General features: G+C 40.7%; 1 protein-coding gene across 2 annotated transcripts in view; it reads right to left on the reverse strand.

Moving 5' to 3' along the window:
- Nucleotides 1-19,216, reverse strand: part of LOC127571950 (protein mono-ADP-ribosyltransferase PARP14-like) — a 69,206-nt gene that overhangs the window by 42,489 nt on the left and 7,501 nt on the right. For both annotated transcript variants that reach the window (XM_052018720.1, XM_052018728.1), the window contains 6 exons: nt 16,377-16,585; nt 15,497-15,551; nt 15,243-15,395; nt 9,037-9,285; nt 8,301-8,537; nt 2,131-3,644 (listed from right to left, as the gene is read on the reverse strand). In XM_052018720.1, coding sequence (XP_051874680.1) covers nt 2,131-3,644; nt 8,301-8,537; nt 9,037-9,285; nt 15,243-15,395; nt 15,497-15,551; nt 16,377-16,585 — 2,417 coding nt within the window. The remainder of the gene's footprint in view (nt 1-2,130; nt 3,645-8,300; nt 8,538-9,036; nt 9,286-15,242; nt 15,396-15,496; nt 15,552-16,376; nt 16,586-19,216) is intronic.

The raw sequence follows: 19,216 nt of genomic DNA on the forward strand, positions 1-19,216 counted from the left end.
GGAGAGCATGCAAACTCTACACATGGAGCACTGGAAGTCAGGATTGAACATGGACCACTGGAGCTGTAAGGCCACAGCTGTACAAGCTGCACCACTGTTCTGCCTCAAGTTTATCTCTCACTCGGTCCACTTATTACCTCGTATGTCCTTCAGGTCTCAGCCAGCTTGATCTGTGGTGGTGCTACCAAGCCACTCTTGTTGATAAACACTGAAGTTCCCTATCGAGAGTACATCCTGCGCCCTTGTTACTTTTAGTGCTTCTTGCAAGTGTTATTCAATATGGAAGAGTAGTGACTCATCAGCTGAGGGAGGATAATAGTGTCTCACAGCACCAGAGACCAGGGCAGAATCCTGATCTCAAATTAATTCATTCTCTGACCCTGTGTATTTCCTCCAGCTGCTCTGGTTCCCTCCTACATCCCAAAGACATGAGTGTTGGCTGGTTAATTGGCTACTGTAAGTTTCCCACTATGCGTAGGTGAGTGGCAGAGCATGGGGGAAGTTGATGAGAAAGTTAATAAAATGGGATTAGTGTAGATGGTCAGCACAGATTCAATGGGCTGAAGGGCCTGTTGCTGTGCTGTTTTCCTCTGTGACTCTAATAGATTGACCTGATACCATCAAACTTTGTAGGGTCTAGAATCAATGCTAAGGACTCCAAGGGCTGTTCTCTCCCACCATTCCACCCCCTCTGGTTGGGACTGTAATGGAGAAGTCTGGCACATTGTCTGTGAAGAATGATTCTAGGAGTACAACTATGTCAGTAAGTTGGTTGACTGGTCTGAGGGACAACGTTCATAGTTTAGATACAAATCTTCAGATATTTGTGAGGAGGACTTGGCATGATCAGTGAGGCTGGGAGTGATTTTGCTGGGTTGGAATTTGATGCCTAGGCCAATACTGGGTGACCCATCCAGTTTTATTCTTTCTCTACTTGATAGAAGCTGTTTTGGTACAACTGAATGGCTCACAAGGTCACCTCAGAGGGAACTTAAGAGTCGACAAGTAGGGTGGTTGTGTGAGTCTGGAATTACCTGAAGGCTTAACCAGGTAGGATGATGTTTTTCAGCAGCAGATCATCTGAAGCAGGAACAGAGTCGGCCGACTGAACAGCATGTAAAATCAGCTTTCTTGGTGATTGCATAGATATGAATCTAAAACTCAAAATGGGGCCAAATACCGCAACAATGGGTAAAACAGCTTGATTTTGCTTGTCCCTGGACAGACTATGGGTACTAAACATCATCTGAATCTGTTTAATGATCGACAGATGATATCCATTTGATAAGTTGTGTAAACAACCTTTCCCTCACTGTCAACAAAACAAAAGAGCTGGTCATTGACTTCAGGAAAGGGGACGGTGTACATGCACCTGTCCACATCAACGGTGCGGAGGTCGAGAGGTTGAGGGCTTCAAGTTCCTGGGAGTGAACATCACCAATAGCCTGTCCTGGTCAATCATGTAGATGCCACGGCCAAGAAAGCTCACCAGCACTTTTACTTCCTCAGGAGGCTAAAGAAATTTGGTATGTCCCCTTTGACACTCACCAACTTTTATCAATGCGCCATAGAAAGCATCCTATCTGGATGCATCAAGGCTTGGTAGGGCAACTGCTCTGCCCAGGACCGCAAGAAACTGCAGAGAGTTGCGGACACAGCCCAGCGCATCATGGAAACCAGCCTCCTTGAATTCTGTCTTTACCTCTCTCTGCCTTGGTGAAGCAGCCAGCATAATCAAAGACCCCACCCACCCGGGTCATTCTCTCTTCTCTCCTCTTCCATCAGGCAGAAGATACAGGAACCTGAAGGCACGCACCACCAGGCTTAAGGACAGCTCCTGTCCCACTGTGATAAGACTATTGAACAGTTCCCTTATACGATGAGATGGACTCTGACCTCATGATCTACCTTGCTGTGACCTTGCACCTTATTGCACTGCACTTTCTCTGTAGCTGTGACACTTTACTCTGTACTGTTATTGTTTTTACCTGTACTACCTCAATGCACTCTGTACTAACTCAATGTAACTGCACTGTATAATGAATTGACCTGTACGATCGGTATGCAAGACAAGTTTTTCACTGTACCTCAGTACAAGTGACAATAATAAATTAGTACCAATAAACTTACATGCTGTGCAATGTTTGCTCCATTCCAGATTTCTTCTTTGGTTTTAATGAACAACATGCACTTATGATTTTTAGCTTTGGTTTGTAGAGTGCCTCTGTGCTTGATGAGGGCAGTGGTCTCTCCTGCGTTGCAGTAAGTGAAGGTTTGTTTACAAACTAGCGATAAATGATCTTTAATAGCAGAAATTGCCTCATCTATTAGTTCTGCTCTACCAATTACTTTAAAACCTGGACTAGGTGTTCTGATACATATAATGGTAACTCCTTTGCTTAGGCTTTCTTTGAGAATTGAAACATTTTCCATATAGTCTACTTGGACATCTTCTGCAGAAATGAACTTTGTGGTGATCTGCTTTTTATTCAAATAATTCTTCAGTATTTTTGCAGCATCTGAAACATTGTTTGAAAATCCTGCAATTATTATGGAAGGTGGATTCTTTGCCTCCACCATTCTACACCTGGATTTGTTTTTAGTTTTCAAATCATCAAGGAATCTTGTCCATTCTTCATCCATGGTGACTACGATTTGCTCTGGAGTGACGTTAACTGTCTCTTCTTGGAACAACTCTTCTATCTTATCTTCCACTTTCTTTACATCTGCCTTGACAGCCAAGAGTTCAACAGACTCTCTGATCATTAGGGTGGCCTTAAGATTATTTTGAGCAAAGTGAGTTTGCACAACTTTCTTGAGATCCATGGATTTTATAAAATCTTCCATGTGGGAAGACCAATTGAGAGGCTTCCTTTCCAGCTGGGAATGTAAGTGGCTGATGAGTTTTTGAGCTTGGTGAACTTTCACTTTCAATCCTTTCAGTTTTAAGACAGGAGGAGCAATGTTGGTGGATATGTTCACAAAGGAAACATCATCTTTTAACATAGTTTGCAGAAACTGCAACTCCTCAATGCTCTCGAATGGAATCTCATCTTCAACAGTATTTCTTTCATTTTCTAATTCCTCTTTTGCCTTTGTCAATATATCTTGTAACTTTCTGGAGGCATCTGAAACATTTCTTTCTTCCCCAACAACAACTAACTTGTTTTCTATTGGAAGGTGAAGGATATCTAAGCAAGGTAACTTTAGTTGTTTGCTTTTGCACGCTATCTTTTCCCATAAGTCTTGATCTATTAGAAAGTCTTTGAAATCAAATCTCTTCATAAATTTCTGAACAGCTTCTGTTGCAAGCTTCTTCCAATCATTAGCAATTTTGTACCACAACAATAGATTTACATCCAAAGAGGGTTTCAGATTTATTTGCTTTGAATTTGGAGAGTTTTCAAAGGTAATGACACAATAAACATCCTTTGAAATTTGTTCTAACTCCTGATTATAGTGATGCATATTAGTCTGTATGTAGTTTAGAAGTGAAGGATTGATACAAATGCTACACTGTTCAGGAAGTTTGACTTTTGGGCTATTAGCTCCATACAAAGACAGTTGCAGGTCACGGTAATAGCGACTAACAATCAGCCGAAAATCCTTCAAGGTATGTTCCCTTTCAGTGACTCTTCTTACCACTGTAAAAAAAAGAATATACTTGGAGGTCAGAATGTTTTAGTTAAAAGAGGTACACTTATTTTATGTATCGTTTTGGCCAAATATATGTGAAACTTTGCCAGATTACATTTTGTCAGTTACAGAGCAACTAAAGAGAAAGAGAGTAATCACATTGAATTATTGAACAGTGCCATGGGATAGGATCAAAGTAATTTCCTAAATTTTGTGGACTATATTCTGAGGAATGGTTGTTCATTCTGCAACTTTCCTCTTGGTTGAACGCAAGGAGGAAGGATATAACGGAGGTCATTTCAGTATTCACATATTTGCTTTATTTGAATCCAGGAGTGTGCCAACTAAATTCAAAGACAAAACATAGAACATAAAACACTACAGCACAGTACAGACCCTTTAGACCACAATGTTGTGCCAGCATTTTATCCTGCTCTAAAATATCTATCTAACCCTTCCCTCCCATTTCTCTATCATTCATGTGGCTAAGAGTCTCTTAAGTGTCCCTAATGTATCTGCCCCCACAACCTGTGCTGGCAGTGCGTTCCATGCACCCACCACTCTGTGTAAAAAAAACTTACCTCTGACATCCCCCTTACACCTTCCTCCAATCACCTTAAAATTATGCCCCCTCATGTTAGCCATTTTCACCCTGGGAAAAAATCTCTGACTGTCCACTCGATGTATGCCTCTTATCATCTTGTACACCTCTATCAAGTCACCTCTCACCCTCCTTCTCTCCAAAGAGAAAAGCCCTAGCTTACTCAACCTATCCTCATTAGACATGCTCTCCAATCCAGGCAGTATCCTGGTAAATTTCCTCTGCACCCTCTCTAAAGCTTCCACATCCTTTCTATAATGAGGTGAGGTGACCAGAACTGAACACAATACTCCAAGTTTGGTCTAACTAGAGTTCTATAGAACTGCAACATCACCTTGTGGCTCTTGAACTCAATACCCTAATGAAGGCCAACACACCATACGCCTTCTTAACAACCCTATTGACCTGTGTGGTGACCTTGAGGGATCTATGGACGTGGACCCCAAGATCCCAAACAAGTAAGATTAAAATGGTAAAGTTTAATATGATTAGTTGATAGAACTATGAAACAAGGTAGCAGAAGGGAGTTAAAATGTGTGGAGCTTGCATGCTCACCCTGTGACCATTTGGGTTCCCTTTGGGTTCTCTAGTTTCCTCCCACATCCCAAAGACAAGCTGATTGTTAGGTGGATTGGCTGCTGTAAATTGCCCCCAGTTAGGTGGCTGTGGTAGAACCAGAGGATGTTCATCAGCATGTGTAAGAGAACAGTTTACAGAGAATGGGTTACAGGAAAGGAATGGGATCGATAGGCTTGCTCTGGAAGCCAGCATGGACTCAATAGGTTGAATGGCCTCCTGCTATCTCATAAGAAAATATGAATACAAATAAAAATGTGGATATGAAAAGCCATTCAAGAATTAAAGAAAAAATTGAGTTAATGTGTGTTAATAAAAGGAGGTAATTTTTTTTGTTAATGCCCTTTTGAAAGGTCACTCACCTGATACATTAACTTTGTTTCTCTCTCTCCAAAACCCTAATTACTACAGTTTAGCAACACTATGACTACTTTGATCACTTTGCACTATAATGGACTGTTTTCATTTGTTCTAATTGTGTTCTTTCTTGTAAAAATTGTGTATAATTTGTGTATGTTTTTCTTGTGAATGCTGCTTATATGATGCTGTGTGCCTGTGATGCTGCTGTTTTTCATCGCACCTGTGCATACGTGTACTTGTGCATATGACAATAAACTCGACTTTGACATAAATGTTGCCCAATCTGCTGAGCATTCCCTGCATTTCTATTTTTATTTTAGATTTCCAGAATCTGTGTTAGTTTGCTTCCGTGTGTTGTCATCTTGTTGTGACCACCTCCAGGAATGTTATGGTCAATGTTTTCCACTTTTGGATCCTTACTGGAGGTCAAATGGTTGCCATGCAAGCTTTGATATCAAATCTGCACTCCACTGGAGAAGCTAATGTACAACTAGAGGGACTGTCAGATGCAAGGCAACTGACAAATTAATGACTTTCATGGCATCACATCTGTTGCATTTTGCCTGCCCATAGATCAATGTTGAGCCACATTCCCATGAGGGTGGCATTGGTCATTCAGGAGTGGCATTTATTGTCTCATTTTACCCCTAATTCCTGCTGCCCACTCTCCTGGTTCCAAACATGACAGTGAATTAGGTGGACTTGGTAGCAGCCAAAGTATTACAAACCCTCAGACATCAAGCTCACAGTGATCACCAGTCAAAAATCTTGAGGGTTCCCTAGACAAGGGAGTGCAGCTTTCCACCAGCTCTCTAAAACCATCATGGGAGTACCTCAGGGGAGCAGTAGGGTTAGTAAACCTTTGCTCCAATGTGCTTTCCATTGTTCCTTATGGTTCTAATTCTACCTTCGTTACTCGGGTGTCATAGGATTTATGGAGTCATACAGCATAGAAAAAGGCCTTTTGGCTCACTATGTCCATGCTGACTTTTATGTTCATCTGCACTAATCCCATTTGCCCACATTAGGTTCATATCCTTCTGAGGGTTGTGGATGGAGTCTTCAGCCACCTTTATTGACTGGGTGGAAAGTTGAGGGGAGGTGGGGAATGGATGAGTGTCACAGAATGGTGGACAGTGAAATTGGCACACACGTATTATTCTGCAATAAACACATACCAGTTTAAACTGCTGGCCTGTCTTCAGTCATAATGGAAGCTACTACTACTTCTGGTACTACTACTTCTTCTGGGAATCTACTACTACTATCTACTATTTCTGGGACATTTTGAAGGGTGGCCTTTGCTGTAAACCACCAGACCACCTCACCGGGTTATTAGCATCCATTAAGAAGTCAATATAATGGTTTGCTTTAGCAAGAAGACCATTGGCAACCTGCTGGATACGGCAGGCAACAAAATGTGGGTAGTATCCACTGAAGATGCCTGTAATTTAATGGTGATGATAACCTTGAGAGTTGATAGTAAAGGAAGATCCTGCAGCAACACCCAGGTGAAGCATTTGCAGTTCAGAATGATAAAGAAACTAACTACATTCCATGTGCCTTTAGACCTTGTGGATATTTTTATATTCTGCCCATTGAGTCTAAGCTAGCTCTCAAAGCATTCACATTACAGCTGTTCTCCCACTTATTTCCCTGTAATCTAATGTGACTCACATGACCATCAACTCCAACCTCCCCACTACCTGCGCTCCCCCCACCCCCGCCGATTCTTCTGCCCACACTAGGGACAACTTACAGTGGCTAACCAACTTACCTGCACTTTGAGATGAGAGAGGAAACCAGAGCGCTCAGGGAAACCAATGCAGTCAGAAGCACTAACTGCTGCCCAATTGTGCACCCATTGCATAAAAGTATTTATAAATATAGAATCATAGGTATTTCTAGAATTAATATAGATAAAAGGAGGCCATTTGGCTTATCAAGTCCATGCCAGCTCCAGTAGAACAATCCCCTTAGTCCTATTCCTACACTTCTGACTTCCTGGTACACCGTATAAAAGGTTAAATGAGCCAAGGTCAGGGAGTGGAACTCGAATTAACAACTTTTGAATTCAAGTAGGAGTGGTTATAACTAAGCAGTGAAGGACCTCTCACTCTAGTCCAGAAATTGCCATTCATTTAACTCAATTCATTTGGATGGCATGATTGATCTTCATGAAAAAGTTAAGTTTCGGTAAGTTTTGTATTTATTTTACTCTATTTTTCTGCATATTTATGTTTTAAATTAACAAAAGTTCTAATATTAATAGATCAGGAGACTATTCAGCCTGTCATTTCCATGTTGGTCAAAAATACAGTGATTAAGATATTGCCAAATTCCAACTCTCAGTTTGTGGCTTTGTAGCATATGACAGATCAATAAACAGTGAAATGTGCTCTAACCTTGAGCTACCATCCAAACCTCCCTGAACACCTTCTGGGGACAATACTTTTATTGTCTTCACTTATTATCTTCTAACATACCCACATATTGCTGGCCCTGGGTAAGGAGGGATCAGCTTCCTCCAACTATTCATCGATCCAAAGGAAAACAATAAAAATATTACTCATAAGTGTTGGGTGCTTAATCAGGGAAATTAAGGGGGAAAATAAATCAGACAAAAAACTTCAAAACAGCATTGAAAGTATACTATTCAAAATAGCAAATAGATTGTACAGAGCATAGTGCTGTCTGTGTTGCTGGAGAATGTCCTGGTTGAAGTTAGCTTCTAGTCACATCACTCAATTAGTGAAGCTAATCCCATTAACCTTCAATTGCGGTTTTACATTGGACTAGATGTCTGAGTAAACTGTGAAGTTAAAATGGCAGTCAGTAGGTTTCTGTGGTTATAAAGCCAATTTTCCTTATTTTAACTGGTCATCCACAGAATGTCTGACAGACAAGCTGAGTTAAAAATCAGGAAAATTTACTTTATATTCCTTTCCCACAGAAACCTACTGCCTGCAGTTTTAACTTCATAGTTCACGCAGATATTCAGCTCAAAGGCAGACACTATGAACATGAAATTTAGAACAATGTGCTGGATAACCAGTAAGGTATAGAATTAAATTTGCATATAAATTCTTGAAGTACAATGAAACTTTTCTGAAAAACTGTACCATACCATCAGGATCATGAAAACGTAGAATAGCTGTCCTTTCAGAGGCTTTCATCTGAATTTCTGCAATTTCTCCACCACCGCTGCGACCGGTATTTGAGAAGTACAAATCCAGCAAATCTTCATTTGCATTGGGATGAAGTCCTTCTATCCACACAGAATCTGTCTTCCTCAGGTGACAGGCAGTGATACTATTGCTTTCAAATGGTTTCTGACAACAATTCCGCACAAAAGAGTTACCATCTAAAGAAGCAAATATTGGTAATTAGTTATTGGTAATTGGCTTATTATTGTCACATGTACAGAGATAAAGTGAAAACTTTGTTTTGCATGCCACCTATACAGATCATTCCAAAATATTTGTACATTGAGGTAGTACAAAAGGAAAAGCAATAACAGAATGCAGAATATAGTGTTACAGTTACAGAGGAATGCAGTGCAGGTAGACAGATAAGGTGCAAGGACCATAACAAGGTAGAAAGAGATCAAGAGTTCATCTTTATTGTAGAAGAGGTCCGTTCAAGGGGGATAACAGCGGGATAGAGGCAGTCCTTGAGCCTGGTGGGGTGTGTTCCTTATTACTGGATCCAGAAGCATTAATCATATACTTCAACAGAGACTTCACGAAGATCATTTTATTCAATTTCACATGTTAATCAGCCCTGCACACTCCCAACTATGTAATAAACGAACTGTCATTAGTTAACAATAAATGAAAAGGGGTAAAATGTAAAGTACTAACCAATATCAGTTTTAAATGTAACCACCACTGTTGTACCATCTTGCAAAGGTTCAATATCATGCCTTGTGTTATTGCTGAGGCTATCAATGTAGAGTGAAATATGCTCTAGCCTCGAGAGTCCATCAAAACCCTTAAGAATAAACTTTCGGGATTCATACTTCTCCTCTTCTTTACGTTTATCATATAACTGCACATTCAGAGTATTGCCAGCAATAGTATATTGCTCTCGTGAAATAATTTTTTCTAGGTCTGTAATCATAAACAAAAATGACAAGACAGTCAGTCAAATGCAATCTACATATGATCATTGCAATCTTTATATTATTAAGAAATTGTGAAATTCAGCTGCTTGTACAAAATAGCTCAGTCTATAATCTGATGTAATAGCAATAAAGAATATATTGTTTAATAAAAAGCACACAAAGAGTTTTACAGTGTTGTCCATTTGGTGTGTGAGCAATCAATACTATATCACTAAGCTGAGGGAATGTGTTCATCATTTGAACTGTAAGTGGTTGCATTATATATCCAGGACTATTATGTATATTGCAAATAACAAACTAAAGATGGTTCAGCAACAACAACAAAAAAATTATATATTGCCTTCAAAAAAGTGCTGCATTGGAGCATCAAACAAGAAAAAACTGATGGCAAGAAACATATGCAAACAGGTTACGACAGTTGACCAAAATCTAATTCAAAGAGGTAGGTTTTAAAGAGGGTCTTAAAGAAGGGGAGACAGGTAGGCAGGTAGAAAGGTTTTAGGAGAAAATTTGGCATAGTAGGTGAGAGGAGGGGTGTAAAGGAATGGAGGTTCCATATGGAAAAGGAAGGGAATAGTATGTTTTTGTGATTTATTCATTGATAACTGTTTTTCATCTTTTGAACAATGGTCTAACAAATACAATTTGCCTAGATCACACTTTTTTCAATGTTTGCAGATTAGAAATTTTCCCACACCTTATAAAACTGACATTACGGAAAAAATTTTTGGTTTTAATCCTTGTCAGAAGGGCTTGATAGCAATAATTTATGATTTAATTATGAAAATGAGAACCACTGGACAAAATTAAGAATGAATGGGAAAGTGAACTCCAGACATCTACACCTACAGAGACTTGGAAGAAAATTCTTCATTTAGTTAATACATCTTCAATGTGTGCCAGGCATTCTTTGATACAGTTTAAGGTAGTTCACAGGACCCCTATGTCAAAAGATAAGCTAGCTCGTTTTTATCAACATATAAATCCTATATGTGACAGATGTAAATCGAAGGTGGCTTCTTTGACACATATGTTTTGGTCCTGTCCTCTTTTGGAAAAATATTGGAAAGATATTTTTAACATTATTTCAAATGTATTGAAGATTGATTTACAACCTCATCCTATCACTGCAATTTTTGGTTTACCAAGGATAGAATCTGGCCATCTATCTGCCTCCGCTAACCGTATGATTGCCTTTGTTACATTAATGGCCAAACGATCCATTTAGCTTAAATGGAAGGATCCAATACCCCCTACTACTTTTCAATGCTTATCTCAAACTACATCATGTTTAAACTTGGAAAAAATTAGGAGTGGTACTGTTGATCCTTTGCTTAAATTTGAAGAAGTTTGGAGTCCATTTATTCAATATTTTCACATGATATAGATCACCTTATGATAACCTTTCAATTTAGAAGAACAGAGTTGATGACATAATATTGCTCTGTTTCTATTGAGAAATTTTGGTCCAGTTTTTTTTTGTTTTTTTTTAATTTTTTTTTCTTTAGTTTAGTTTGATATATTGTTTATAATTTTTCTTATTGTTTTGTTTTTTTTTCTTTTTTTTATATTTTATAATAAATTTTTTTCTTTTATATTATATTAATTCACTAACAGATCACGGATCTACAGATTTTTTTATACTCTATTGTTCTTTATGATTATCCATGTCATGATTGTTCTCCTGATCTCTTTGTATTACATGTATAAACATTGATATATTAATCTGTATTAATTTGAAAACTAATAAAAAGATTGAAAAAGAAAGAAAGGAATGGAGGAGATTGTAGAGATAGGGAAGAGACAAGAACATGAGGTAATTTGGAAACAAAGATGAGATTGATGAGATTGGACACTCCCCCACCACCCCTGGCCTTCTGCTCACTCTGGATCTTTTCATCTCTCCACTCTCTGCACCAATCCCAACCTCACCATCAAACCCACAGACAAGGGCGGTGCTGCTGTCGTCTGTCAGACTGTCTTCTGTCTTGAAGAGGCCAGACAGCAGCTCTTGGACACCTCCTCTTACTTACCCCTGAATCAGGACCCCACAGAGAAGCATCAGGCCACTGTCTCCCGCGCCATCACCAATCTCATCACCTCTTGGAGATCTCTCCTTTACAGCCTCTAACCTTACTGTTCCCCAACCCTGCAATGCCCGTTTCTAACTCCTACCAAGATTCACAAACCAAACTGCCTCGGTAGGCCTATTATTTCTGCCTGGTCCTGCCCCACTGAACTCGTATCCCAACTCCATCTTGTCCCGCTTGGTTCAGTCCCTTCCCATCTACATTGGTGACACCTCACATGCTCTCCACCACTTTAATAACTTCCAGTTTCCTGGCCTTGACCACCTCATTTTCACCATAGATGTCCAGTCCCTGTATACTTCTATCCCCCATCAGGAAGGCTTCAGGGCTTTCTGTTTCTTTCTAGATAACAGACCCAACCAGTTCCCCTCCATCACTACCCTTCTCCGTCTGGCAGAACTGGTACTCACCCTCAGCAACTTCTCTTTTGGCTCCTCCGACTTTCTCCAGACCAAAGGTATAGCCATGGGCACTCGCATGGGCCCCAGTTGTGCCTGCCTTTTCACTGGCTACATGGAGCAATCCATGTTCCAAACCTACACCAGCAATGCTCCCCAAGTCTTTCTCCAATACACTGACGACTGCTTTGGTGACACTTCCTGCACCTGTGCAGAGCTCATCAGTTTCATCAACTTCGCTGTCAACTTCCACCCTGCCCTCAAATTTACTTGGTCCATCTGTGACACCTCTCTCCCCTTTCTTTATCTCTCTTTCTCCATCTCAGGAGACAGATTATTCACTGACATCTTCTACAAGCCTACTGATTCCCACAGTTACCTCAACTTCACCTCTTCGCACCCTGTCACTTGCAAGGATGCAATTCCCTTTTCCCAGTTCCTCCGTCTCCACTACATCTGTTCTCGTGATGAGGCATTCCACTCCAGGACATCCAAGATGTTATCCTTTTTCAGAAAATGGGATTTCCCCCCACTGCTATCAATGGAGCCCTTACCCACATCTCTTCTATTTCCCGTACATTTGCCCTCACCCTGTCTCCCCCCACCTACTCCAAGCATAACATGGATAGGACTCCCCTCGTCCTCACCAACCACCCCATGAACCCATGCATCCAACATATCATTCTCCGCAATTTCCGCCATCTCCAACAGGATCCCACCACCAGCATATCTTCCCCTCCCCTCTCCACTTTCCACAGGGATCGCTCTCTCTGTGTCTCCCTTGTCCGCTCGTTCCTCCCCACTGATTTCCTCCTGCAGGCACTTATCCCTCAACCACGCTAAGTGTTTTTTTTTTACACACAGAGTGGTGGGTGTGTGGAACGCACTGCCAACAGAGGTTTTGGGAGCAGATACATTAGGGACATTTAAGAGACTCTTAGATAGACACATGAATGACAGAGAAATGGAGGACTGTGTGGGAGGGAAGGGTCAGATAGATCTTAGAGCAGGATAAAGTGTCAGTACAACATTGTGGGCTGAAGGGCCTGTACTGTGCTGTAATGTTCTATGTTCATTTATTGCATCCGATGCTCTCGGTGTGGCCTCTACATCAGCGAGACCCAACGCAGTTTGGGAGATATCTTTGTCCAGCACTTTCGCTTCGTCCGTCATACCCGCCAGGATCTCCCGGTGGCCAGCCATTTTAATTCTACTTCCCATTCCCACACCGACATGTCTGTCCACGGCCGCCTCTACTGCCAAGTTGAGGCTAGACACAGATTAGAGGAACAGCACTTCATATTCTGCCTCGGTAGTCTCCAACCCAACAACATGAACATTGATTTTTCTAACTTCCGGTAACCACTTCCCTCTGTCCCCCCTCTTTTTCCCCTTATCCCACTAGCCCTCATCACCCCATCTCTTTCCCCTCCCCCTCCCTCTTTATCTGCCCATCACCCACACATTTCTCCCACTGGTTCCCCCCACCCCCCTCCCTTTGTTCCATGGTCCATTGTTCTCTGCTGTCAGCTTCCATCTTCTTCAGCCCTCTTGTCACTAACACCCATCACCTCCCAGCTTCTTACATCAATCCCGCTCTCCCCCATCCCTCACCTGCCCATCATCCCCCTCACCTGGATCCACCTATCACCCGCCAGCTTTTGCCCACCCCTTCCCCCCCCCTTTTTATACTGGCTATCTCCCCTCTTTCTTTCAAGTCTTGATGAAGGGTCTCAACCTGAAACGTTGACTGTCCATTTCTCTCCATAGATGCTGCCTGACCCACTGAGTTCCTCCAGCTTTTAGTGTGTTGCTTGAAAATTCTATAACTGAGGCAATGCTTAACTAGAAACTGTGTAAGTCAGCAAATACAGGCAATGACTGAATTGGATATGGTTTCAGCTAGAACACAGGCAGCAGAATTTTAGATAACTTCAAGTTTGTGGAAATCAAAAAAAAGACAGACCAGCTGATATGTTGGAATAGTCAGATTTGGAAGTATCAAAGGCACGGATAAGGGTTTCAGTAGTGGTTGAGCTGAAGCAAGCTTTGAATTGGGTGATTTATAGAGGTGGAGAGATGTGGCATTAAGTATAACACAGATATAAGATCCAAAGCTTGGTCAAATATAACATAAGATTGTGAAATGTCTGATTCAATTTCCTTAAGTTGGAGAGAAAAGTGAAGGAATTATTGTTAGGAAGCATTTTTTTTTAAGTGGGGAACAAGACAATGGCTTTAACCTTCTCAGCACTTAAATAGGGGAACTTTCTAAATTCTTGTTATCTGAAAAATAGGCTAACAGCTTAAAGTTTCCACGTAAGTTGTCAGTTCATTACCAATCTCTTTTACAGAGATTATAAAGTGTGTCCCTCTGCAATTTCAGCATTATATTACGTACATTATATACAAAGGTTCAGGTATCCTGGCGTCAGATATGGTTTCTACTGGTGTCAGATATGGTCGAAAGTTCCTCTCTCCACTCCAGTTCAAGATTGCAAAACACTCCTATAGGACCTTACGTTACACCATAGTATAAATAGATTTCAGGCATTACAGACACATTCTTCAATATAAGACTTTATTGAGGAAACTGGCATAGCTGTATGCAAAAGAGTATATGAGGGGCATAGATGGGGTGAACGCACAGTTTTTTTCCCCCCGGAGGGTTGGGGAATCAAGAACTAGAGAGCATAGGTTTAAAATGAGAGGGGAGAGATTTTATAGGGACCTGAGGGGCAACTTTTTCACCCAGACAGTGGTCAGTATATGGAATGAGCTGCTAGAGGAAGTGGTTGAGGCAGGTACATTAACAACATTTAAAAGGTACTTGGATAGATACATGGATAGGAAAAGCATCAAGGGATATGGAAAATGCAGGCAAATGGGACTAGTTTAGATGGGAATCTTGGTCAGCATAGACCCATTGGACAAAGGGCCTACTTCCATGCTGTGTGACTCAATATTAACATGTGAATCAGAGGATTGTCACAAATCACATTATTCTGCACTTCTCAAGAAACTTGTTAGGGTATTGGTGCTGAAGGGTTTTTGGATGACTACCTTCAAACCGCCCTCCCTCTCTCTGTTTTGCTCTCTGTTTCCCCTATTCTTTCTCTTTTAAGCAAGGAACTTACTGTTGAAAAAACAGTAGAGGGCTGCACTTTAAATATGCATCAGGCACCATTTAGAGTTTGTGTTACCAAAACCATAGGACATATTTCTGTATTTCTACAGTCTTCTTATTGAAAGCGTGTGAGACTTGTCTCATTTGCATCATTAAAGAAAGGATTTAGGAATTACATTACCACATGAATGCTCATCAATATGATGTATATTAGGTGAAGTGCATTCACAGAATCAGTCATGTCTGGGCTCTTCTTGTTTGCATTCCCATTATGCATCTTTCTCTCTGTTTCTCTCAAAATGCTACAGTAAATTATATGAATATTTACCTTTATGGTTGAGGCAGGTCAAAATCCAAGAGCATTCACTATTTACAGAAACTTCCACATCTGGTGAAATTCTTTCAAAAAACATTGCAACAATGTCTGTATCAACTGGCCTGTTGCTGCAAACCAGTAGCTGGTTAGAAGAGGATTCTGAAGCTGAAAGAGAAAAATGGATCTGTGAAGGACTGATTTTCTCAAGTATATATACTGAAAGTCATAGCCAGTTGTACTTTGAACTGCCTAAACAAAGCCAATACCTGACTCTTGATGTAGAAGTGGAGATTCTTGAATGTGGACTTCCTTTGGCAGGCTCTGCATATGGAAAGCAGAATAAAAATATTGCCAAAATTACCAAATTGTTCTAGACAATCTAGATGTAAATGAAATCAAACCAAATGCAAGAAAAATAAAAAATAATCATGTCACTTTTTAAAAAAATCTTTAATTTTCTCTCCATCTCCTTTGAATGAAGCGGCACCTGCTCATGTATGATTTGATCACAACCAATGTTGTACCACATACATCTGATTTGTAGAAATGAATGAATGAGCATACAATACAGTAGCAGCTGCTTCTTGACATCGAGAGCCGTCACAGGTGAGTTTACCAAACAGCCACATATTCACATTTTCCAGCAAGTTTCACTGAGTAACAATTAGAGATCAGAACCATCAATGTCTATGGAGGTGGGAAAGCCAATTCAGCAAATCTAACTGCTGCACAGCTGAAATTTACCAGGAAATGTCCAGAAATATTATGGTCTGTGTTAGACAAGTTATGAGACAAGTTAGGGCATTTTTCATTTTATCCAGAAAAAAAAAGGGAATCTCAGTATCATGTACAAGAATCCTTGTAGAACGAAGTGACTAAGCAGAAGATTGAATCAAAAGGCAGACAGTCTGCTTTCAGCTTTGACAACGTTTATACTTAAAATTTATCTTTAAATTCTGTGTATTCATTCCTTCGATAACAGAGTGGTAAAATTTCTGAGATCCACTTTATGTACAATCTGACATTTACATGTTTAGGTATGTTTCAAGCAAATAAGAAACATTTGCCTTAAAATTCATCTTCATTGTAAAACTCAGTCAGTGAAGAACAACGTTGCATGGTACACTTAAATAAGAGGTGAATTACCTGTTCACATTTACGCAGTTGGTCTGAAGTTGTCAGCAATTGACTTTGTTCTACTGCCGGCTCTGTGTTGGCACCAGATGTCACTCCAATGGACTTCACAGAACTTTCTCTATCATTGTCCTCCTTATAGATTGTAACCCGAAGCAGGACTGGCTCTGGATCTAAAAGCTGCACCATGTGGCACTCCTTACTGGCAACACTTTTCTGCACTGATAACACAGGATAAACAGGAATCATTTTTGTTCAGAATTTGGCAAGAATAACTTCCCTTTACTCTTTAACAATTGGCTTAATGCTTCCAGTGACAGCTGTTCAAATGCACTTTATCTGCTTTTTGTTGTGTTTAGCTATTAAAATCTTTGCAGAATTTTCGTAAGAGTTGCTTTATTTTCAGCAGGGCTACAATAAGACCCAAATCTAATCCAAGCCTCACCTACCAAGCAGAACTAACAATCCTGTCAGGAAATGGACACCTTAAAAAAGACCATACCCAGCATCTTTCTTTCACATGAACAGTAGTCCCATCACTAATTTCTTCAGCAACAACATCCTTGAAAAAAACCAGAGACTAATCATTTAATTGAAATGGTCACATCATATTCTTGAGAGCAAGCCAAAGGTGAGCAACTCTTCAATATATTTCTTAACATCTCAAAGAATCATCAACTTCTGAAGGCTTCAGAGAGGAATGTGATAGAATGCTCATGATTCCCTTGGTGCAGTAAATGCTCAAAAAGTTCATATCTGGCTCAGAGCAAGTTGACACCCTGTGCTTGAATTCATTGATAGGTAAGGCTGTCAGTGCTCCATATGTGCACATCGGACAGCAACATCTGGTAAATGCACATGAGCAGTTGAACAACAAATCTGGAACCACGCTGTAGGACATACTGTCCTCCTCCAAAGGCCTCTGGAAAATGATATCTCACTGACTTTCTCACCACGTAAGTTGTTGGATTAAAATTTAACTCCCCTATAACAGCATGACACGTCTCAATCATCATCTTTGTCACTGAAAATTTACCTTTACAAATATGGAGTCTCATTCCATCAGGTTTATGTACTATGACACAAAGGAGGCCATTAGCCTGTCCTGGTCAAATCATATAGATGCCACAGCGAAGAAAGCTCACCAGCGCCTCTACCTCCTCAGGAAGCCAAAGAGATTCCGTATGTCCCCTTTGACACTCACCAACTTTTATCGATGCACCATAGAAAGCATCCGATCTGGTACAGCAACAGCTCTGCCCAGGACCACAAGAAACTGCAGAGAGTTGTGGACACAGCCCAGTGCGTCACGGAAACCAGCCTCCCCACCTTGGACTCTGTCTTTACCTCTCGCTGCCTTGGCGAAGCAGCCAGCATAATCAAAGACCCCACCCACCCAGGTCATTCTCTCTTCTCTCCTCTTCCATCAGGTAGAAGAAACAGGAGCCTGAGGGCACGTACCACCAGGCTTAAAGACATCTTCTACCCCACTATGATAAGACTATTGAACGGTTTCCTTATACAATGAGATGGATTATAACCCTCACGATCTACCTTGCTGTGACCATGCACCCTATTGCACTGCACTTCCTCTGTAGCTATGACACTTTACTCTGTACTGTTATTGTTTTTACCTGTACTACCTCAATGCACTCTGTACTAACTCAATGTAACTGCACTGTGTAATGAATTGACCTGTACGATCGGTATGCAAGACAAGTTTTTCCACTGTACCTCGGTACAAGTGACAATAATAAACCAATACCAATTTGCCAGTTGGGTCTATGCCAGCTTTCAGCAGAACAATCTTACTTCCCTAGACTCCTTCAACTTGCTCCCTCCCCCTTGATTCTCCTGCTATCTACCTACATTAAGGAGTAATTTACAGTAGCTAAATAACCTATTTGAATGTCTTTGGGAACTAGGAGGAAACCAAGATTCCAGTAGAAATCTATGCAGACACAGAGAGAATGTATAATCACTGCACAGGTAGCACCCGGTCAGTATTGAACCTGGGTCCACGAAGCTGTGGGGACTAACTTTTGCATCACCATGACACCCATAATTGATTATTGACAGAAATTCTTCAGAAAAAATTATTTTCTTTATTTTTTTCTTTCAGCCTCTTTCATGCCACTCCCTCTCTCTCTCTATCTAGTTTCTTTTATTTTGCTCTTTGATTTTACATTAAAAATTCCATCTGTTCTTTCATGGTTCATCAGCTCTGTCCTGCGGAAGTCTGATTTCTTAAGGTTATGGCTGCTTTGTTTATACAGGTCTGACATGCACTGTGGACAACTCTGCACTTGGTGTTTGGCTGACAGGAACTTACTGTGCAAAAGGAAGTCAACTAGTAATAACAACATCCAGTGGCTGACAAAACAAAACCTGGGCCAACATCTACTCCCGTCAGTACCAGCATACTGTGGTAATGTGGCTATCTACAGATTGCAACACAACAACCTGCATCAAACTTGTTTTGCAGCAAATCAAAATCAGCAAGATCATTGGACCAACATCACTTTCTTTACTTAATTACAACACAGAAGCGGGTCAAGGGAGCGATCCCATCAATCCCATTCCCATCTTATTTCCCTTGAGCAACTCATTCTCTTTCACATGCCCCTTTGATTGTTTTTACCATTTATCTACACTAAAAGGGAATTTACAGTAACCAGTTAACCTACCAGCATGTTCTATTCCTTGCAAATACGCAAATGTACCCAAAGTCAGGATTGAACCCAGTTCACTGAAGCCATGACATAGCAGCTCGACATGTTGCATCACCATGCCACCTTTCATGGAACATTACAGCACAGTACAGGCCCTTCAGCCCATGATGTTGTGCTGAC

This window comes from Pristis pectinata, chromosome 1 (assembly GCF_009764475.1).
Source record: "Pristis pectinata isolate sPriPec2 chromosome 1, sPriPec2.1.pri, whole genome shotgun sequence".
Classification (NCBI taxonomy): Eukaryota; Metazoa; Chordata; class Chondrichthyes; order Rhinopristiformes; family Pristidae; genus Pristis; species Pristis pectinata.